General features: G+C 42.6%; 1 protein-coding gene across 4 annotated transcripts in view; it reads left to right on the plus strand.

Annotated features, from left to right (window-relative positions):
* Nucleotides 1-20,191, plus strand: part of macf1a (microtubule actin crosslinking factor 1a) — an 826,555-nt gene that overhangs the window by 558,569 nt on the left and 247,795 nt on the right. For 3 of the 4 annotated variants that reach the window (XM_039739817.1, XM_039739818.1, XM_039739820.1), the window contains 2 exons: nucleotides 8,397-8,514; nucleotides 8,776-8,838. In XM_039739817.1, coding sequence (XP_039595751.1) covers nucleotides 8,397-8,514; nucleotides 8,776-8,838 — 181 coding nt within the window. The remainder of the gene's footprint in view (nucleotides 1-8,396; nucleotides 8,515-8,775; nucleotides 8,839-20,191) is intronic. The other variant, XM_039739819.1, reaches the window with a different exon arrangement.

Below are 20,191 nucleotides of genomic sequence, written 5' to 3' on the forward strand. Positions count from 1 at the left end.
AGCGTCTGCCCACAAGGATGTGATTAGTCTCCTTCGCCGCACCACTAGTATTGGAGTACCAAGTCCAATGATGTGGTTCTGGGCTCTGGAAACAGGCTCCAGCGATTCGCAGCCCCTGACCTTTTACAAAGTCAAGGAACATGGAGCCTCTTTCACCACGGTCACCAGACCCATGGGGACCGAGACAATCCTCATAGCCAGCCCTGTCAATCCCAGTGGCTGCATTGAAGTCACCCATGACCAGAGGAGTGTCACCTTGTGGGCACCCATCAAGCACCGAGCGAAACTGCGAATACAATGTCTCCCTCGCCGAGACATCACTTGCTGCAGTCGGAGAATACACTGAGACAACAGACAAGGCACCCAGGGAGTGCTGTAATCTGAGTCTCATAATACGCTCGTTTAAAGGAGTGACATTGGACACCATCAGAAGAAGCCAATCTGCTACAGCAACAGCTACTTCCCGAGTATGACAGCCATCAGACCGACCAGACCAATAAAAAGTATACACCTTCAGAGATCTGGCCAGTCCCCGATCTGCGCATCTCAGAGAGTGCCGCTCCTCCGACAGCAAAGGAAGATGATCATCTTGCCGGAGAGACAAGACGTTCCTTGCGCCCACCCATATGGGCCACCTCAAATTGGGACCCGAGTGCTGCTGTGTAGCGGGTGACACCTCAGCACCATGCCAGTTCCAATCCTCAACAGACCTGACCCTATTGGCTCTCCAATGGTTTCGACTTTTCTGGGGATGGGGCTCCCGAGGGCTTTCCCCCATCACCTTCATGATGCGAGCAGCCTTCCTATGGGCAGCTGTAGCAGAGCTACTCCCATGGAGAGCAAAAAGGGTCCTTTCTGTAGTCTTGGGGCTTTGTGAATTTTTTTTTATGTTGGCTGGAGTGCCAATCCTGCCACCAACTCCCATAATTTCCCTGCAAGTTGAAGGACCACTTGCAGTGCCGGATGCAATTTAGCAGCCTACCCAGGACAGACGTGCTCAGGCGGCACTGCATTAAAAACAGGCATGATTCTGTCATGGAAATCGCTGCATGGGCTCAGGAGCACTTCCAGAAATGACTGTCTATGAACACAGTTTTCTATGCCATCCACAAATGCAGGTTAAAGCTCTTATCATGCAACGAAGAAACCATAAGTTAGCATGATCCAAAAACGTCATCCTCTTCTCTGGGCCAAAGCTCATTTAAAATGGACTTGTTCTGTGGTCAGACAAATTGAAATTTAAAATTCCTTTTGAAAAACATGGATGCTATATCCTCTGGACTAAAGACGAGAAAGACAATCCGGCTTGTGTTTAATGTTCAGTTCAAAAGCCTGCATCTCGAATGATATGGGGGTGCATTAGTGCCTATGAAGTTGGCAGCTTGCAGATGTGGAAGGGCACCATCATTTCTGAAAGTTATACACAAGTTTTAGAACAAAATATACTTCCATTCAGACATCTTTTTCAGAAAAGGACTTATGTGCATATTTCAGCACAACAATGCTAAACTGCATGCTGCTTTTATTACACCAGCATGGCTTTCTAGTAGAAGAGTCTTGTTGCTGAACTGGCCTGCCTGCAGTACAGATCTTTCACCAATTGAAAACATTTGGTGCATCATGAAATGAAAAATACAACAAAGACGACCCAGGACTGTTGAGCAGCTAAAATCCTATATCAGCCAAGAATGGGACGACACTCCTCTTCCAAAAGTCCTGAAACTGGTCTCCTCAGTTACTAGACATTAATGGACACAGTGATAAACATGGCTGTGCCTCAACTTTTTTGAGACATGTTGCTGCCTTCAAATTCAAAATGACCTTATTCTTTTTAAAATTGGTACATACAGTATTATATTATTAAACATTTGATATGTTATGTATGTTATAGTATGAATAAAATAAGGGTTTTGATTTTCAAATCATTGTATTCTGTTTTTATTTACATTTAACACAGTGTCCAAGCTTTTTTTTTGTAATTGGGGTTGTAATACTTTACATTTACTTACATTAAATTTCTTCTGCCACAGTTCATCCCAAGCCTGTATGCTGTTCAGGTCCCTCTGTAAGATTTCAGTGGATTCTTGATTATCTACCAGTCCACCTAGCTGCCTAGCTTTCTTGTAGGCATTACCCTTTGCTTCCTGTATCAAAGCCAATTTTGCACCAATCTACTGAATGTAGATTGTACTGCATGTTAGTAAAATATGACATGTCTTGTCATACTGTCTTGTCTGAACCCATGTGGACTATTCAGTAAAACTCTTGTACTTTACATGTGTTGTTCAATCTTTCCTTAATAATTATTTCCATTACTTTATCTGTGATGCATGTTAATCTTACTAGCCTATAGTTGCTTGGATATGCCTGATCACCCTTTTTATTTAATGGGATAATTTTTGCCGTTTTCAGTCCTTCTGAGTTTCCCCAATGTGCAGAGACTTCCTTAAAATATGTGATAGGGGTTTATATATGCACTTTCTAACCTTCTTAAGATCTTGGGGATAAATATTATCTGGCCCTGGTGATTTGTTTGATTTTAGCCTATTTAATTTAAGCAGTATTTCTCCTGCTACAATTTCCAAAACACTCAGTACCTTCTTAGTTGTCCCTGGGAGGTTTTCCACTTTCTAACATGTGAAGACCTCACAACTTAAAAGCATGCTGTTTCACTGGCTGTATATTTTAATTCCCTTTACTATTCCTGCTGCACTTCACATCCTTGAATATTCTTTTACTACAAAAATACTGAAAAAATCTCTTTGGGTCACATTTCACCTCATTTGCTATGTTCTTCTCTAACTAACTTTTAATTTCCCTAATATCCTCCTTAATGGTTGTCCTCATGCTCTCGTACATCCTGCAATTCACATTACAGTTATTAGTCTTATATGCCTTATAGCTTTTTTTTTTTCTTTCCAGCTTCTTTTTTAACTCTTTGTTAACTCACTATGGATTTTCTTTTAAATTTCCTTCTAATTCCAAATTTTGGGATATTCCTGTCCTGTGTTACATGTAAAATTTTCTTAAACCCGTTCCACTGCTTCTTAGCTGTCTATACACATAAAAGCTTATTCCAGTCTATCCCCGCTAGACTTTCCCATATCTGCTCAAAATTTGCTCTGTCAAAATTAATCTTAACAGTTTTGGTCTTTACATCTGCACTTTGCCAAAACACTGAAAATTGTAATGTATCTTGGTCACTTGTCCCTGGTGGTTCAATCACCTCTACACCCTCAGTTCGGTCCTGGTTATTACAAAATACTAAATCTAGATAGGCATCCCCTTGCATTGGTGCTTTAACGTAATGTGTTAAAAAAAGCAGTCACTGATTACATCTCGGAACTCCTGTTCTTGTTCTCTGCTATTTGCAAGGTTAGCCCTTGTATACTTGCTTTATAATATTACTAAAGAGATGTGCTTTGAAATTTGAAGCCAGTCTTGATTAAAAGGCAAATGACAGCCCAATTGGAGTTTGAGAGCAGGAGGAAAATGATTCTCTGTGTGAAAAACTCTTTGGGAAGATCTCCAAGCACTATATCTGGCAAAGACCAGGCACTGCTCATCTATTGCCTTATACCATCCTTATGGTGAAGCACAGTGTCGATAGCATCATGCTACGGGGAGCTGAGGGAAAGATGAATGCAGCCAAATGCACTGAAGTCCTTGAAGGAATCCTTCTATGTTGGCACAACCTCATACTCAGGCTATGGTTCAACTTCCAGCATGACAATGATCCAAAGCATTCTGCCAAGACAATGCTGGAGTGGCTTTGAGACAAGTCTCTGACTTCCCCTCAGTGGCCCACACAAAGGACAGACTTAAACTCATAGAACGTCTGTAAGAATACTTGGAGATCACAGCTTATAGACACTTCCCATCCAGTCTAACAACACTTTAGACAATCATTCTGAAGAAATGAGCTAAACTGCCCAATTCACGGAGTGCAAACATTTTAGAGACTTAACTAAGAAGACTCAAAGCTGTAATTGCTGCTAGAGGGGTTTGTACAAAGTACTGAATTAGAGGCCTACTTATTTGAATGAGAGATTTCAGTTTTCAATTTTTGGTCAATTTGCAAACTTTTCTGAAAAAATGTTTTAACTTTGTAATTATAGTTTATTGAGTGTAAACTGATTGATAGATATGGCGCATTTATCCATTTAAATCTGCAACACAATAAAGACTGTGAAGGTGTGTGAAAACCTTTTGAATCCACTTTAACTCTGCTTTTACAGAGGCCTTTATCATATCAAATTCCTGGCATGGTAACATGGTAGTCTCTCTTGATTATATTTGAGGAAGTGCAGAATTATGTCTCTATCAAGATGCAGTCAGTTACTTTGCTCTTACCCAGAGGAATCAGTGGAGAAAGTGTACAGACAAAGCATCTGTTTTGTAATTGATTTATTTGCCATTTAAACAAATGCATTAAAATTTAAATCTGTTTCCAACACTCTTTTCCCACTGAAATACATTGGTCACTAATGACTAACAATCAAGACACAGTAGAAGTAGAAACTGGCTATCTTCAAGTAACTTTGTTATTTAAGCAGCATAAACGTACAATGTTAGTAAAATATATATATGAACAAACATAAAAATATTAGGGTCTACTAGTCACTTGAATTTACTGCTAGGTTTTCAGTGTGTAGATTTATGATTTTTTCTAACAGTTCTCCTTCATTTACATGGCTAACTTCACATTTTAAGAAGCATTTCTTCTGAAGTGTCTAAGGTACTATGCCAGCGGTTCTCAAACTTTTGTATTTCACACCCCCTCTTTTCTACCTGGAATAATTCTGCGCCCCCTGCATAATATAAGATAGATGAGAATAACCCATGATACAACTAACAAAGGTATGATACTCGTGCAGGTTTCCTATCATTTTTACTTCCATAAGATTTGCATGTGTTCGGCTAACTTCAATGAAATATTTCCAATTTATTTTTTTTAAAGTGCTTTAATAACTGTTAAAATGCTGTGGTTTTTGGTAGTAATTCTAATTCCAAAAACAAAGAATAAATTATTTATTTTTATTTAACTATTTTTTTATGTAAAGAAATAATTAAATATGTTTTAATTTTTAAAAATCTCGTAAATGAGGACACCGATGAAGTCAATCTGTGCGAGACAAACGTATTTTTGTCCGACAAATATTATACAGCTGTTAGTTGTATCATGAAAATAACCTAATAAGCAGTAAATTATTTAACTTAATTTGGCAATATTGTCTATGCTGCCAATGTGGTGAAGTTGCACCACATTATTACCTGATCTACTGTTACCCGAATGTTCGCGACAGATACCAATACGTCTCAAACTTTCTGGTTTGCAGCAGAAGCAGCAGCAGCAGCGTTGTTGCTCGTCAGTTAGTCATTAGAGCTATGCCTTACAGGGGTGTGGAAATCAAATTTGTTTCTACTTGTCCATGGACAAGTAAACTTAGAAAATCCACTTGTCCGTCAGTTAAATTCACTTGCCCATAAACAAATAACAAAAGTGAAAAATAGTTCAATTTTTCTGATCTCTTTTATTGATACCAAAACTGCCTTCCATTTTAAGACTGAAAAAAGTTCTTTCAGGGAGTAGTATTTTGCCACCTTGCTCTAGAACATTATATAAAAGATTCCCTTATTTTAACTGGCTAATAAACAATGCCTTCATTATAGCTACACTAGTTCTTTTTCATATATTACAGTTACATAACAAAACACTGTCCTGATTCATTTTCTGCCATGTTCTTCAGCTTTTGTCTTGCAACATCTTCTCCCCCAAGAATCTTTACTATCTCAGACAACATGGGCTGGATGCTGTTCATTTCTGCTTGAGCTGAACTGCATGGTTCCTGGACTGATGGTCCTGCAGAAGTGGATGCTGATGACTTTTCAGGTTTTTTATGAGTGATGTGCCTGTTGCCAGGTGACAACCGGAATTCCACAGCTGGTCGTGGGTCAAACTCTTCTAACGAAGCAGCCTAGCATAACGCTCAACCTCCGAGCGTTCAGCTTTAGAAAACTCTTTTTCAATTGAACCAACTTTTTTCTTACTTTTAGACTCATGTCTCTATCTGACGTACTAAGCCCCCAGTTCCTATCCTTTTTCTTTCTGCACATAACCAATCAAAACACGATAAACGTATTTGTGAAATTAAAACTAGTTATAAGCTTAGACCTCTGAATGGATGGCATAATTAAACATGTATAACGAAAAATTTGTTTTTAAAGTTCTGAAAACTCTGAGGTCTAGGTTTATAAATAGTTTTAATTCCACAAAGACGTTTATCGTGTGGTGATTGGTTATATGGAGAAAGACAAAGGATAGGAACTGAGGGTTTAGTACGTAAGATATACACAGCAAACATGCAATAAAGAAAGCCTGCTCAGAAAAGCATTGATTGAATTCTGCGTTCGTGTCTCCGACCTCCATCCAGATAACGAACCCAACATTTACATAATATTTCAGTTAAACCTGTGCGATACCCATTCAAATATCCAGTTTTTTGGAGCCTCGTCACACCTGCCATAAACTTCTTCTCTACACTGAACGTGTAGACCTGAGGACCCTTTAATCTAAGGGAGCAGCACTACAGCCATGCCACCGTGCCCCCCGCCACCTATGTCTAATACATACTTTAATGCATTTCATCGTGAAAAAGATAAAAGTATTTATCTTATTATTCTGAATGTTCATTGAGCAGGAATATCATAAAGTCAATGTGTGGCAGCTGCTGCCGGTGCTTCCTCAGTGCAAGAGGAAGTCAGTTTAAGAAGCGCACAGAAATTAACAACTGGGTCGGGGAACACTTAATATAAAGTATTTAATGTGCTACATTAATTTATAACAGGGTTTGAGAAAATCTAGTAAATGAAACATTCATTTTAAGATGAAATTTAGTTTGCAGCATTCTACTGATAAAATAAACTACGAGAATAAAGTGGAAATGTCGACTTTGATCTCGACATTTACATTTTTTTTTTGTCATCACTGTGTCCGTATTTTTTTCACCGTGGCCTTAATACGCTTCCGTAGGTTTTTCAGGGCCTGTTGTCCCAGTTTTAATCAAGCAATGATCCATTTCTCATCCACGATGCTACTTGTTTCAGTTTCAGCAACACGCATATAGCGAGAACAACGTGTTTACCGCAGTGCATTATGGGTTACACAGGTAATTCCTAATGCTATATTCAAAATTCCGCAAGATGGTACATTTCCAAAGAATGAAATATTACCAATGTTGTCGGGAAAAAAATAATCGCGTGTAAGTGAAGATTTTTAGTGATATTTCATAACATTTGGGTAACGTTAGAATGTTTTCTTCTTTATTTTTAATAAACTGACAGCGCGAAACCAACTTGTTTTATATGAAAAATTCTATTATCAAAAACGATCTATAGACAGCTCATCAGAATTGATGTCACGCAATAAATTTCTTAACTCCTCAATATATCACACTCTACGCGAAATCGCAAATATCAGGAAAGATTAACTGCCTAACAAGATTTATGTGGAGCAAGCAATTGCATTGTAGGCGAAATGATCACATTATTATGTAGAAAAAATGAATTTTATCAATAATATATAAAAGTTATTGATTATAATGAAAAATCATCAAATTACATCCTAATGTCGGCATGAAAAAAATGACCGCATCTCCAAACGTGTAAATAGTAGGGTAAAATACTTATGTAAGACCACAAGAGTGATTCCCCTTTGAAAAATCAGCCGTCATTTTGTAAACAATATTGAATACCAATTTGAGACATGAAGAACATACCTAAGTAGACTGTTTCCGCACGAAGTACGTACCCAAATGTTTAAAATTTGAAAGTATTGGTACAAATGTGCCCTGCGCAGCACATATAATTCTTTTTTCTCCAGAAAATTGCACTTGTCCGCGGACAACTGAAACCAGAAAAACACGCTAGTCCGACGGTCAATTTACCCGTGTCAGACGAGTCGGGCGTCGGATTTCCGCACCCCTGCCTTAGGAATGTTTTATTTTAATTTTAGTTATAATGCATTCGTTGTGATTATATGCTTGCAAGTTTAAATTTGAAATAAAAATATAAAAAAATTAATTTTGATGTCTTGTTCATTTATTTGACACCCCCCTTGTACAGCTTCAGTGCCCCCACAGGTTGAGAACTGCTGTACTATACAAAGCAACTCCTTTTTTTGTACCTTAAATGCACAAAAAATAACAAGCTTTTGAGAAACCAAACAATTCACTGTTGTCTTTCAGGAAAAGTAAAGGGTACAGTAAACTAGATCAATAGTCTTTTTACATTTTGTTTCCTTTTCAGCTTTCAGATACAAATAGTGATGGCAAATGAAAAAATGTACACAAACAGTAAATTAATAAATTTGCTTACTTTAACCATTTTTTCTTCAGGAGATGCTTAGTGACTGGGAGTCACAGAAACGATTTATCAAAGATATGAACCAGATGGGATCAGAACTGGAGGGCCTGATTGTTAAAATAATGTTGTCTAGGAGCCAGCTGAAGCATGGTGAGCATCACTCTGCAGTTGCACAGATTTTTATTTATTATGTAACATACGTGGGTGGCGAGATTGCATAACTTTCTGGTATTAACATTTACACACATTAAATGAAATCTAATTGCCATTAAAGAACATAGGATTTTTTAAAAATATACTACATTGTACTTATTGATGAAGAAAATGTCCTCAATTATGGCAAGAGACAGTTTTTGTAGGCACTTTTGCTTGTTCTCACTGTCTCACCTGTCAATGCCTTGATTTGCTTAGATATGGTGCAACAGAAGGAGGCAACAGCAAACGACAATGTCAATGGAATCCATATCTGTAAAGGTGAGCCTTATTAATCATTACCCACCCCACCCAATTTTTACTTCCGCAATTAAAATGAGCAGATTAAGTATTGAAATTTTCTTTCCAGTAATGTTAAGCTTAACATTAGAATCACTGAAACTATTGATTTTTTCCGTTGTCCCTGACCTCCTTAAATTTTCCTGGCGTACACCAAGAAGCTCGTAGCTCCTTATCACTGCACGTATAGCCTGCTTTTGTTTTGCAGATGTGTAGATTTGCAGAATGCAGCCTGCTAAGCACCTAGCCCACACACACACACTCAGTCAAATGAAGGCAGTGTTTATCTGCCGATGCATTTGTAATGAATTATATAGGTAAAGAAATATCATGATTTGAAATACATGCATTTCATGTTGTGGTGAGTGGCTGAGGGCGGTACCCAACTGGGACGCCTGGAAGGGCCGGGAGAGAGACTACACCTCCTCCAGACCATGAGAGGGCAGCCGCAGGACTATGGGAACAGAGCATGAAAGCTCAACCCTATAGGGGCCCATGGTTACCGCCAGGGGACGCCCAGATGCCTGTGAAGCCCTGGACATCAGCTCTTCCGCCACACCCGGGTGCTTCCAGGTGCTCGTGCGGCACTTCCGCCACACCATGTGCAGCGGAATGCTCATCAGGAGGCACCTAGAGCACGTCTGAGTGGACTTAAAAGGGGCTGCCTCCCTCCATTCGTCAGCTGGAGTCAAGTGGAAGAGGACAGAGCTCAAAGGGGAGTAATGGAGGCAGTGAAGGAAGGCTGGAGATATAGAGGCACGGACTGAGGGTGTGTGGTGCAGGGGCACTGGGTTGTGCGTGGTATTTGTGCATAGTTGTGTAAATAATGAATATACCGTGTGTGGTGTTTGAACCACTGGTGTCTGCCTGTCTGTTTCGAGGCTGGTCACCACAATGTGTGTATTGTATCTACAATGATCTGTAATTGTAGAATGACAAAGGAAATGCGGGACAAGAAAGGCTAAACACACAGTTAAAAACAGAAAATGTTTTCATATGTTATATTAATAATGACATAATTTTGATTTGAAGTGTAGGATGTGTGAAGCCCACATATCCAAGAAACACTTTTACAAAAGGTGTCACAAAACAAGTATGCTTTAATCTATACTAATAAAAGGCAAAACCCTCACTCACTGACTGATCACTAATTCTCCAAGTTCCCGTGTAGGTAGAAGGCTGAAATTTGGCAGGCTCATTACTTACATCTTCCTTAAAAAAGTTGGGATGGTTTCATTTCGAAATTCTACGTGTAATGGTCATAACTGGAAGCTATTTTTCTCAATTTACTGTGATGGAGTTGAGCTTGAAAGCCGTGGGGGGCGGAGTTTCGTGTGACATCATCACGCCTCCCACGTAATCACGTGAACTGACTGTCAACGCAGTACGTAGAAAACCAGGAAGAGCTCCAAAAAGCGCTGAAGAAAACATGCATTATATAATTGAGAAGGCAGCGAAACAATAAGAAGCGAGCGAGTCGAATATACAACCATATTCATGAGTGCTGCTACTTCGGAAACAAAGCACGGTGTAAACCTAAAGTTTAAATTAAGTTCATTGACAGGCTGCCGCTGGTGTTTGTCATGCCCACGGGTAATGCGGGATACAAGTTTAATGAGAGGACGCAGGATATAAACGAGAGTTTTGCAGGTGAAGGGCTGTGCTTATGCAAATTCCAAGAGACTGTGTTTTTTTGGGGGATTCACAGTTAAGGCGAGTGAGGGAGTCACGTCATCATCTCCCCTCCCATTCACCTCATTTCACTCTGAACTGAGCTCCGCAGCTAGCGCAGTGTAATACGGAAGTGAGTTTGTCACGCTGCCACCAAATACTCACAGAAAAATCCACAAGTTAATACACACGCTGTCTCTACAGTTTCTCCACACTGAATCCTCCAGGCACTGCTTACAAAAGGTTACATTAACAGTCGTGTTACGTTATTTTTAAAATGTTACCTTTTCTTTGCACAAGCACAGCTGAGAAGCTTCGATGCATGTGCTCCATAATGCGTTAAAAAATCACGCATTTACTCACACTTTGCATTACAAACAAAGGGGAACTTCTGTCAATGCTTGATTTTCTGGTACACCGATTACATTGATCAGTGCTTCCCGATTCATTTTACCCTCGCACCCCCTTGGTTTAAGAAGAAGTATGAAAAAATATGAGGTTAACACAGAAAAACAGATCACCGATTGAAGCTTTATGAATAATCGATTCGCCATCAATAATTGTTTTGGTAAAGCCATACTCAGTGTAATCCTCCTTCCATTTTATAATTTTTCCGCCACTAGCCATGATTAAATGAACGGTAAAAAAGTAAGAGCGAAGCGAGGGTGACTTATTCAGGCAGGCAGGCGACAGCTCAATAGCTCGAATTTGGATATAACTGGGTTCTGTTTAGTCACCAGAAATATCTTTGTTAGGAATGGAAGTTGAATTTAGTCTTTAAATTTCTATGGTAAAGAAAAAGTTATGCAATGATGACTAAATTTAACTATATAAAGTCAAAACTTTTATATATAAAGTCATTCCCGAATATAAAAAGTCAAAACTTGATTATATAAAGTCACTGTCGGAATCAATAAAGTCAAAACTTGAATATATAAAGTCAGCGTCGGTATACATGTATATAAAGTCAAAACTTGTTTCTGAATATATAAAGTCAGCGCTGGAATATATAAAGTCAAAACTTGAATACAGTGATCCCTTGCTGTATCGCGCTTTGACTTTCGCGGTTTTGCTCTATCGCGGATTTTATATGTAAGTATATGTAAATATATATCACAGATTTTTCGCTGGTTCGCGGATTTCTGCAGACAGTGGGTCTTTTAATTTATGCTACACACTTCCTCAGTTTGTTTTCCCAGTTGATTTCATACAAGGGACGCTATTGGCGGATGGCTTAGAAGCTACCCAATCGGAGCACGTATTACATATTAACTAAAACTCCTCAATGCTATAAGATATGCCTCCTGCGCGGTGCTCAATTGTTTGCTTGTCTCTGCCTCTATCTCACCCTCTCTGACATTCTCTGCGCCTGACGGAGGGGGTGTGAGCAGAGGTGCTGCTTGCACAGAAGCTGTTTGCCTAGTAGATACGGACGCTCCTCTAAGAAATGCCGCTTTATCAAGGTGCGTCCAAAAGCACACTTATTGATTTTTTGATTGTTTGCTTTAATCTCGCACTCTCTCTCTCTCTCTCTCTGACGTTCTCTGCGCTTGACGGAGGAGATGTGAGCAGTGGGGCTTTTTGCACAGAGGCTGTTTGCTTAGAAGATACGGTAAAAAATGCTGAAAGGCTACCTTCGCATTGATCCCTTCATTGCCGCTGCTTTATCGCGGTGCTTGCATACTTAAAAGCGCAACAGCCCTATTGATTTTTCATTGTTTACTTTACTCTCTATGACATTATCCGCTCCTTACGCGCACTTTGAAGAGGAAGATATGTTTGCATTCTTTTAATTGTGAGAAAGAACTGTCATCTCTGTCTTGTCATGGAGCACAGTTTAAACTTTTGACTAAAGGGTGTTATTTCATGTCTAGAGGGCTCTAATAATGTTAAAAAACGTATTTAGAAGGTCGTAAACAGGTTTTCTATGCTCTAACTGCGAAAATATTAGATTTATAAATAAAGAATCCTACTTCGTGGAAATTCATTTATCTGTCTGGAGCGGATTAACCGCGATAAACAAGGGTTTACTGTATAACTGTGCGGAGAATATTTATAAACAGTGTGGGAGAGTTTCTAAGGGCTTAAAATATATAAAAATAATCATACAAACATATGGTTTCTACTTCGCGGATTTTCACCTATCGCGGGGGGTTCTGGAACGCAACCCCCGCGATCGAGGAGGGATTACTGTATATAACGTCATTGAAATTTATGGGATATTAATCTGGTCAGTTAAGTAGCAGAGGGGGTTATTAATCAGTTTCAGCTGCTTTGGTGTTAATGAAATTAACAACAGATGCACTAGAGGGGCAACAATGAGATGACCCCAAAACAGGAATGGTTTAACAGGTGGAGGCCACTGACATTTTTCCCTCCTCATCTTTTCTGACTGTTTCTTTACTAGTTTTGCATTTGGCTACAGTCAGTGTCACTACTGGTAGCATGAGGCGATACCTGGACCCTACAGAGGTTGCACAGGTAGTCCAACTTCTCCAGGATGGTACATCAATACGTGTCATTGCCAGAAGGTTTGCTGTGTCTCCCTGCACAGTCTCAAGGGCATGGAGGAGATTCTAGGAGACAAGCAGTTACTCTAGGAGAGCTGGAGAGGGCCATAGAAGGTCCATAACTCATCAGCAGGACCAGTATCTGCTCCTTTGGGCAAGGAGGAACAGGATGAGCACTGCCAGAGCCCTACAAAATGACCTCCAGCAGGCCACTGGTGTGAATGTCTCTGACCAAACAACCTGAAAGACTTCATGAGGGTGACCCAAGGGCCCCATGTCCTCTAATGGGCCCTAAGCTCACTGCCCAGCAGCATGCAGCTCGATTGGCATTCGCCATAGAATGCCAGAATTGGCAGATGCACCACTGGTGCCCTGTGCTTTTTACAGATGAGAGCAGGTTCACCCTGAGCACGTGACAGAAGTGAAAGGGTCTGGAGAAGCCATGGAGAACATTATGCTGCCTGTAACATCATTCAGCATGAGGAGTTTGGTGGTGGGTTAATGATTGTCTGGGGAGGCATATCCATGGAGGGACACACAGACTGCTACAGGCTTGACAAAGGCACCTTGTCTGCCATTAGGTATCAGGATGACATCCTTGGACCCATTGTCAGACCCTATGCTGGTACAGTGGCTCCTGCTGCACGACAATTCCTGGCCTCATGTGGTGAGAGTATGCAGGCAGTTCCTGTAGGATGAAGGAATTGATACCATTGACTGGCCACCACACTTTCCTGACCTAAATACAATAGAACACCTCTGGGACATTATGTTTTGGTCCATCCAATGCCACCAGGTTGCACCTCAGACTGTCCAGGAGCTCAGTGATGCCCTGGTCCAGATCTGGGAGGTGATCCCTCACAACACCATCTGTCATCTCATTAGAAGCATGCACCGATGTTGTCAGGCATGTATACAAGAACACAGGGGCCATACAAAGTGCTGCGTACAATTTTGAGTTGCTGCAATTCAATTTTGGCAAAATGGACTAGCCTGCCACATAATTTTTTCACTCTGATTTTGGGGCGTCTTTGAATTCAGGGCTCTGTATGTTGATCATTTTCATTTCCATCAAACGATGTGGCATCCTTTCGTTCCTAACACATTACCCAGTCTATATCAGTATAGATATCCAGGAGGATTTCTTTTTCCCATTGAGATCTGATGTGTTTTCAAAGTGTTCCTTTAATTTTTTCGAGCAGTATATATATATATATTGTAACAGATTCAGAAGGAGACAGCAAAAAGGTTTGGGGTTTTCCGGCCCCGTATATTGCAGACGATCCACAATAAAGAAAAAAAAAGGTCAAAATACAAACAAAACAGTTCATATGCGCGACGCCGTATCATGGCGTCGGTGGCCATTTTATTAGGGAGGAGCCAGAAGTGGTGGAATGCTGGGAAGGACCGTGAGGGAGGATGGGATTGATGACGTCAGGACAAGATGGCGGAGGAAGGGCGGAAGTACCGTACTGCGGTCAAAACCCGGCTTATGATGGAGGAAGGTCCTTTCTCCTATGAGGAAGCAGAGGGAGAAAGTTAGTACCCCGCCATTCCCTGCCGGCGAATGTGTCCCCAGGTGCATTCGAATCCGTCCACGGTCTCCTACTTGCTTGTGCGTGACATGATCCCCCCCTTAGCCCAAGACCGTCAAGTCGGACGGACCTAACCGAGAGGTCGTGAATACGAGAGAGGGCATCGGCATTGGCCTGAAGGGTGCCTCGCCGATAAGTAACAGTGAACTTATACGGCTGTAAATCCAGAAACCACCTGGTGACCCGCGGATTCGACTCTTTATGCAGGGACATCCACTGAAGTGCAGCGTGATCAGTCACCAGAGTGAATTCGCGACCCAGCAGGTAATAACAGAGATGGGTCACTGCCCACTTAATGGCCAAGGCCTCCCTTTCCACTGCCGCGTACCGGGTCTCCCGGTCCATAAGTTTCCGGCTTAGATACATTACAGGGTGTTCGACCCCATCGACGCTTTGGCTCAACACTGCGCCCAGGCCTGTGTCCGAAGCGTCGGTCTGGAGAATAAAAGGGAGCCCAAAATCGGGCGTCCTCAATACAGGTGCCGACATTAGGGCCTTCTTTAGGTCACTGAATGCATGTTCCGCCTTGTTGGTCCACACCACGTATAAGGGAGTGCACTTCTTTGTCAAACTGGTCAAGGATGCTGCTCTTTCGGAGAAACGGGGAACGAACCGGGGGTAATACCCCGCTAGCCCCAAGAAAGCCTGCACCTGCCTCTTGGTATTCGGACGGGGCCATTCCAAGATGTCTTTAACTTTTGAACACTGTGGTCTCACCTGTCCCCATCCCACGAGGTAGCCGAAATACTTGGCTTTCCTTTAAGCCAAAAAAACATTTCCGAGGATTTATGCGGAGGCCGGCTTTAGCTAGTGTTCTGAGGACAGCCGTGAGCTGCAATAGATGCTCCTCCCAGGTGCCGGAATAGATGACAACGTCATCCAGGTAGGCGGCACTATAGGACTGGTGGGGCTTCAGCACTCTATCTACCAGACGTTGAAAAGTCGCCGGGGCACCGTGCAGCCCAAATGGGAGAACCTTGTATTGCCAGTGCCCGCTAGGGGTGCCAAAGGCCGTTGTTTCTTTCGCGGATGCCGTTAAGGGAATTTGCCAATACCCTTTCGTCATGTCAAGAGTAGTCAAGTATTGAGCCGTACCCAGCCGCTCAAGGAGGTCGTCAATGCGGGGCATCGGGTATGCATCGAATTTGGAGACTTGGTTCAGACGTCTAAAGTCATTACAAAATCTCCAGGAGCCGTCTGGCTTGGACACGAGGACAATAGGGCTGGACCAGGAGCTATGGCTTTCCTCAATTATGTACATGTCCAACATTCGTTGCACCTCTAATTCCACCTCCGCACGTTTTGCCTCCGGGAATCTATAGGGCCTTTCCCGGACGATTACACTGGGGTCTGTGACTATGTCATGTGCAATCAGCGAGGTCTGGCCAGGCGACTCGCTCACTACTTCGGGGACGGCCCGGAGTGTCTGGGTTAACTCCTGCCGCTGCTTGGGGTTTAGCTCTTCACCGAGGTTAAAGGCAGTCGTGCATGTGAAGAGGGAGAGTGATCTATGGGAGCTGGGAAGCTCCTCCCTATCTTTCTAAGGTTTCAATAAGTTGACATGATAGATCCTCTCGCTCGGTCGACGATTGGGCTGTTTCACCAAATAGTCGACGAGCCCCTTTCTTTCCTTAACCTCGTAAGGCCCTTGCCAGTGAGCGAGCAATTTGGAGTGGGAGGTAGGAACGAGCACCATAACTCGGTCCCCTGGGTGGAACTCCCTGAGGACGGAGTTGCGGTTGTAACACCGGGCCTGCGCTGCCTGCGCACTAGTCACGTGTTCCTTTAGGACGGGTCTGATTTTTGTGAGTCTGTCGCGCAGTTGCTCTATGTACTCCAATATGTTAGAGGAGGGGAGGGCCTCAGCCTCCCAGCCCTCTTTTAGGATGTCCAATATGCCTCTGGGTTGTCGCCCATACAACAATTCAAACCGGGAGATTCCCGTAGAGGCCTGAGGTACCTCCCGGTAAGCAAAAAGCACGAGCGGGAGTAGCTGGTCCCAGTTCCTGCTGTCCACGCTGACTACTTTGTGGAGCATCTGCTTAAGCATCTGGTTAAATCGTTCCACCAGCCCGTCAGTCTGCGGGTGATAGACAGACGCTTTCAGGTGCTTTATTCTCAGTAATCTGGCCACTTCCCTAAACGTATCCGAGGTAAAGGGCGCACCTGGTCCGTGAGGACTTCCTTGGGTATGCCCACTCTGGAAAATAAACTGACTAATTCCTGTGCGATGCTCTTCGTATTAGCGGAGTGCAGGGGAACCACCTCTGGGTACCGGGAGGCGTAATACACTATGACTAATATGTATTTATGGCCATGGGTTGAGGGCTCCAAGGGTCCTACTAAGTCGACCCCTATTCTATCAAAAGGAACATCAATCAGGGGAATAGGGACGAGAGGAGCGCGGTCCCTTCTAGGAATCTGGCGGGTCTGACACTCCGGACAGGATTGGCAGAAATGCCAGACCTCCTTGTAAATCCCAGGCCAATAAAATCGGAGCTTAATTCTCTCCAACGTCTTTTCGGCCCCGATGTGGGTGCCAAGGAGGTGAGCATGAGCTAACTCGCATAGCTCTCGCTGGAAGGTACGCGGAATTAGCAACAACTTGCGCACCTCGCCCTCGTGTGTCGCCACTCGGTACAACAGATCGTTTTCGAGTACAAAAAAGGGCTCACGCAGTGTGGAACCGTTGGCTTGTGAGCTGTTTGGCAGAACTACCGTGATTCGGCAAAGCGCAGGGAATCGCCATTCCACTGTTCCCTCTTAAATGAGGCCGGCATGGACCGAAATTGATAGTCCAGGCTACTGAGAGGGTCTTGTGACCTGGGCACCGGAAGAGTTCCCTGGCTAGTCCCTTTCCCGGCGGAGTCTTCTGGGTCAGGGTCCGTCGCCATGGAAATGCCCCCCAAATCGCCAGCGCCACTAGGGCCTGCCCCGGAGCACGGCGTGGAGACCGCAGGAGGGGCTCCTTTCCCCCTCATAACTAGATCCAACGAGGCCCCGGGAGCGGCGTGTGTCTTAACGCAATTCTTTTTCGACCAGTCTTGTCCCAGAATCATCGGATAGGGGGGTTCGGGCAACACAGCGACCGTCAAGTGAGTTAACTCCCCCTTCCAGGTGATATGTGCGGAAAGATACGACTTGGTCCCCCCATGCACACAAGTGACCAATAGGTGCTGTTTCAGCCACTGTCGCGGTAACATAAAACGGCGAGCCACAATGGTTATGTTGCTGCCGGAGTCAAACAAAGCCACCACCGCGTGCCCATTTAACAACACCACTCCCGTATTTGGACTCGCCAAGGGATGCGGCGGGGTACAGTACCTCTCCGTTGTTGTCCAGGTGCAATCCATGGGCTCCGCCGTGTTGTTGAGGGGACAGGTTGGCAGCAAATGGCCGGTCTCGCCACACTTGTAACAGCGCGGCGAGGCCGGTTTTTAATTAGGCCTTGATGGCGCTTCCACAGAGCGTCGAGGGGGCTCGGGTGTGGCCGCCCGTTCCTGTTGGTTCCCAGGAGCAGACCTTTCTGACCCCCCGACTCGGAGAACCGCGAGCTGGCACTCCAGGACTTCCAGAAGACCCGGCATGTCCTTGTAGGGGTGTCTTCAGGGGGCGTCAGTTTGGCCAGGTCTGGTCTTGCTCTTTGGGCCTCTGCCAGCCTGGCCTTCGTAGCCTCCAACTCCCTAGTAGTAGCGGCTTGCGCTTACTGCAGGGCCTGAAGTTGGGCGTTCATTCCCTGCAGCACGGTGTTCAGGTCCTGTCCTTCTGTCATTCCCAAGGATCTTCTATCCTGCCGGCTACGCCACTGTAACAGATTCAGAAGGAGACAGCAAAAAGGTTTGGGGTTTTCCGGCCCCGTATATTGCAGACGATCCACAATAAAGAAAAAAAACAGGTCAAAATACAAACAAAACAGTTCATATGCGCTGACGCCAGATCATGGCGCCGCGGCCATTTTATTAGGGAGGAGCCGGAAGTGGAGGAATGCTGGAAAGGACCGTGAGGGAGGATGGGATTGATGACGTCAGGACAAGATGGCGGAGGAAGGGCGGAAGTACCGTACTGCGGTCAAAACCCGGCTTATGGTGGAGGAAGGTCCTTTCTCCTATGAGGAAGCAGAGGGAGAAAGTTAGTACCCGCCATTCCCTGCCGGCGAATGTGTTCCCAGGTGCATTCAAATCCGTCCGCGGTCTCCTACTCGCGCGTGCGTGACAATATATATATATATATATATATATATATATATATATATATATATATATATATATGCCAGCAACACTCATGACAATGACAAAACAATTACATTGTCAATCATCCATCCATCCAGTTTCTAACCCGCTGAATCCGAATACAGGGTCACGGGGGTCTGCTGGAGCCAATCCCAGCCCACACAGGGCACAAGGCAGGAACCAATCCTGGGCAGGGTGCCAACCCACCGCAGATTGTCAATCATGTTACATTATTATTAAAATGTTTCCTTTTCTTTTTACTTCTCGCTGAATATATATATATATATATATATATATATATATACTAGCAGAATACCAAGCGCTTCGCAGCGGAGAACTAGTGTGTTAAAGAAGTTATGAAAAAGAAAAGGAAACATTTTAATAATAACGTAACATGATTGACAATTTAATTGTTTTGTCATTGTCATGAGTGTTGCTGGCATATATATACACACGCACACACATATATAAACATATATATACACATCACATATATATATACACATATACATACATATATACATATACACATATACAAATATAGACATATATACATATATACACATATATATATACACAGATATATACATATATATATACACATATATATACACACACATACATATACATATACTGTATATACACATATATATACAAATCTACATATATATCTTCTTATATATATATTAGGGGTGGGACTCGATTAAAAAAATTAATCCAACTAATTAGAGGCTGTGTAAGAATTAATCTTGATTAATCGTATGTAATCGCACACGTAAATTTGCCCCAAATCGCAAATGTTTTTTTTTTATTTAAAAGGGTTTTAGTGGGCAACAGAATCAAATAATAGACATGGACATGAATATTGTAAACTCAAGCTGTTTTTATTTCTGAAAAAAAAAAATGCTTTTAAACTGCATTTGAATTTAAAACAGAAACAAAAATATCATCCCTGGTTAAAATTGGGCAGACTTAAAAATAAAGTGATAGTTTAAGTACTTTAAGTACATTTTCAGTACATTTTCAGAATGGTATTGTCTTTAAATAATAATAACCAAAATTTCAACATAAAGTGCAGTTTTTCTTCTTAAAAAAATAAGTCAGAAACATAAAAGGTAATTTGACCGACGTAATCTTTAAACTCTGAGTAACCTTAGCCAAAGTTATTTTGTACATTAGGCTAAAACAGTGTGATCATTGAACATTTTGTAATTAGAATTACTAACGGTCACGGAAGTCCAATGATCCCCAGTAAGAGCCACAAAGTCCGCTTTCTGTAATGCATCTAATTTTGCTTGCTTTTCAGAGTGCACAAAACCATGCTTTTATC

Source organism: Polypterus senegalus, chromosome 17, assembly GCF_016835505.1.
Source record: "Polypterus senegalus isolate Bchr_013 chromosome 17, ASM1683550v1, whole genome shotgun sequence".
NCBI classification, from domain to species: domain Eukaryota; kingdom Metazoa; phylum Chordata; class Cladistia; order Polypteriformes; family Polypteridae; genus Polypterus; species Polypterus senegalus.